This window comes from Stegastes partitus, unplaced genomic scaffold, assembly GCF_000690725.1.
Source record: "Stegastes partitus isolate 25-593 unplaced genomic scaffold, Stegastes_partitus-1.0.2 Scaffold783, whole genome shotgun sequence".
Taxonomy (NCBI): domain Eukaryota; kingdom Metazoa; phylum Chordata; class Actinopteri; family Pomacentridae; genus Stegastes; species Stegastes partitus.
The window spans coordinates 271,000-274,310 of NW_007578514.1; the positions used below are offsets into that span (position 1 = coordinate 271,000).

The following is a 3,311-nucleotide window of genomic DNA, read 5'->3' on the forward strand; positions in this document are numbered from 1 at the left end:
GCTCCTCCTCCTCCCCCGGCCGCGGCGGCGTGTCAGAGGAAGAAGAAGACGGTGAAGCTGTTCTGGAAGGAGCTGAAGCAGGCAGACGGACCGACTAAGTGCCGCTTCGGCCGGGGGACGGTGTGGGCGTCGCTGGACAAGGTTACCGTGGATACAGCCCGTCTAGAACACCTGTTCGAGTCCAAGGCCAAGGAGCTGGCTGTTACCAAGGTAACAGCAGGTTGCAGCATTGATGAGCAGATAATATCAGGTTTTCATCCTGAAGATACAGATTCATCAATATCTGCATCGATCAGTGAGTCCAGCTTTGGTCGGATCCAGCAGAGATCCGAACAGACGACTGATTAGAGACCGAACAGAGTAAAATAAATCTGGAAGGAAAAGGAAAAGGTGAAAAATAACGACGGAGGACTAAATACATTAAAAACATCTGATTAAATCTGATGAAAGACGACATAAACTAAAATCATAAAAACAAGCGAAACAAGTGATCAAATAGATTAAATGACTGAAGTCATGACTAAGCAAAATGACTCAGCATAAAATCGTTTTGTTTTGTTTCTCAGACTAAAAGACAAAATAATACAATCAGAAAATAAAAATTATGTAAAATCTGAATAAACATCAAAACTCATTAAATGATAAAAACTATGGAATGTGAACAAAAGACTAAACATAAAAATGAAATGATCAGAACCGGGATAGAACAGGATAAATAAACATCAGTCATCAAATATAAGAAGCAGCAGAACCGTGATGTTTACGTCTTATTCCTGCTCTGAGCAGAACTTTGTTCTGTTTAACTTCATCAGTGCTGTGTTCTGGTTCTGGTCTCAGTGTTTCATTCTGTCGTCTCTGAGCAGAAAGGACCGGAGACCAAGAAGTCTGAGATTCTGGTTCTGGACCCGAAGAGGAGCAACGCCATCAACATCGGTATGACGGTCCTGCCGGCGGTCCACGTCATCAAGACCGCCATCCTCAACCTGGACGAGTTCGCCATCAGCAAGGAGGGCATCGAGGTGACTCCTGTTCTTGTTAGTTATCAGCGTCTGGACTCTGTTCTGTTCTGAACCCGATCCATCTGCTCAGCTCCATCCTGTCTTTAGACATTTTAGTACCAGCAAAGTTTTTCACTCTGTTCTGCTCCTAAGACTTTTTGATAAACTTTCAAGTTTTTGAAAGGATTTTAGGGTAAATCTGTAATAATTCAGGACATGAATTTGCCATTTTGGGCGACTGAAGGGGTTCTGAGTCGTTTGGTCCCTTTGGACTGAACATTTCCGTGTCTACAGCCTCCTGCTTCCTCTCAGGCCCGCTGGCAGGAAGGTTTCTGTTTAAACCAGAATGGCCCCATTTATCAGCAGAACAAGAAAAATCACCTGATTTTAAACTCAAATTATGATATTTCATTAAAATCACTGTATTCTGTAATCAGAACCAGGACAGAGGAAGGTTCTGGTTCCTACAGAATCTGAAACATCCAGTTTGACGTTGACGTCTGGTCAGTGTTTCATCAGGAAGTCTGAATGTGGTGGTTGTTGGGCTCGTTAACGTTGTTGGTAACCTGCAGCGGTTCTGGTGTTCAGAGGTTAACGTGTCAGTAGAACCAGCTGACCCTGTTCTGTCCGGAGCAGAAGATCCTGACCATGACGCCCACCGAGGAGGAGAAGCAGAAGATCCAGGAGGCCCAGCTGGCCAACCCAGACGTCCCTCTGGGCACCGCCGAGCAGTTCCTGCTGAGCCTGGCCTCCATCAGCGCCCTGACCCCCCGCCTGCAGCTCTGGGCCTTCAAGCTCAACTATGAGGTTCTGGAGAAGGTAAACCGGGCCACGTGCAGAACCACCCAGTCCAGCTGCTGGTTCACATGTTGTCAGAGGCTGCAGGACTCTGGACCAGAAATAGAAACAGGTTTTGTTGTTGCTGAGGTTCCGTCAGAGTGGCCAGAATAAACCCAAACCACACATTTATCACTGTCCGGTTCTGAAGCGGAGCTCTGATCCATAAACAGCTCCTACACTCTCAGAACCTTCCATACGTTTAGCGGAGCGCTCAGATCACTTGGTCTAATTTATTATTATTTATATTGTTCAACACACAAACTAGTTGTTGTCATGACGACCTGTTCCATGACATCAGCTTCATAAAAACATACATGTGGGATTTTAGGGAATCAATTAGTTTTCTCCTCCTCTGGGAATTTAAGAAACATTTTTAAACATTTGTTCAGATTTTTTTGTCGATCAATAACCCTGAGCTCGATTAATAACCCTGATCAATAACCCTGAGCAATAACCCTGAGCTGGCCTCACAGAAGAACCCAGACCTGGTTCTGGTTCTGCAGGGTTCTGGTCCTCGGTGTTCTCCAGGCTGCTGCCTCCGTTCGTGTTGCTCTTGTGTTGATGTTGTGTTGATGTTGTGTGTTTGCCGTCCTGCAGGAGATCGCAGAGCCGCTGTTCGACCTGAAGCTGGGGATGGAGCAGCTGGCATCCAATCAGACGTTCCGGAGGATCCTCGCCACGCTGCTCGCCATCGGGAACTTCCTGAACAGCTCCAGCGTGAGAACGCACACACACACAAACAGAACCTTATCAGCGTTCCCTGTACATCAGCTGATCAGCTGACTGGTCTGATGGCTCCGCCTGCTGACAGGAAATAACAACGACTCTGAGTGAACAGGAACCGCAGCAGAACCCTGGAGCAGCAGAGTCCAGTCATTTACAGTCATTCATTGGTTGTTCTTCACTCTGCTTCTATAAACTGCTTCAGGAGCCAGTGAGCTGCTGGATGAAGTTATAACCATGTGCATGAGTCAGATCGTCCACCAGCTCAGACAGAACACACGAGTGATGTCTGAATGACAGCAGCATGACCATGACTGCAGCAGAACAGTAGTGAAGTAGACGTGGGACTCATTAGTAGAAATAACACGAGTAGTGAGAAGTACTCCTGCAGTACTGAGGTAATATTACTGCACTTGAAACTGAAGTAAAGCTGCTGTAGCAGCGTCAGCCTGCAGGGGGCGCTGGAGGTCAGAGAGGCTGAATTAACCTCTGCTCAGACTTTACTCCCGGTTCTACTGAACAGACTCCAGACCTGGAACAGCCACGTTCTGTTCAGTCCAGACCCAGTCAGAAAGAACCGGGACTGAAGGTGACTGAGGCGCTCTGACCAATCAGACGGCTCCCTGAAGGTCAGCTGACGATAACACAGTTGATTCTACACACAGAGTTTATCTGAACATCTGTTGGTCCTCCAGAAGGATTAAAGAGTTCAGAGATGCTGTTAGATTCACCTGACTGGTGTGTGTGTGT

The 3,311-nt window shown here is 47.0% G+C and overlaps 1 protein-coding gene across 1 annotated transcript in view; it reads left to right on the forward strand.

Moving 5' to 3' along the window:
- fhod1 (formin homology 2 domain containing 1) overlaps nucleotides 1-3,311 on the forward strand; it is a 52,272-nt gene that overhangs the window by 37,449 nt on the left and 11,512 nt on the right. The window contains exons 18-21 of the mRNA XM_008292083.1: nucleotides 3-210; nucleotides 864-1,019; nucleotides 1,635-1,817; nucleotides 2,436-2,555. Coding sequence (XP_008290305.1) covers nucleotides 3-210; nucleotides 864-1,019; nucleotides 1,635-1,817; nucleotides 2,436-2,555 — 667 coding nt within the window. The remainder of the gene's footprint in view (nucleotides 1-2; nucleotides 211-863; nucleotides 1,020-1,634; nucleotides 1,818-2,435; nucleotides 2,556-3,311) is intronic.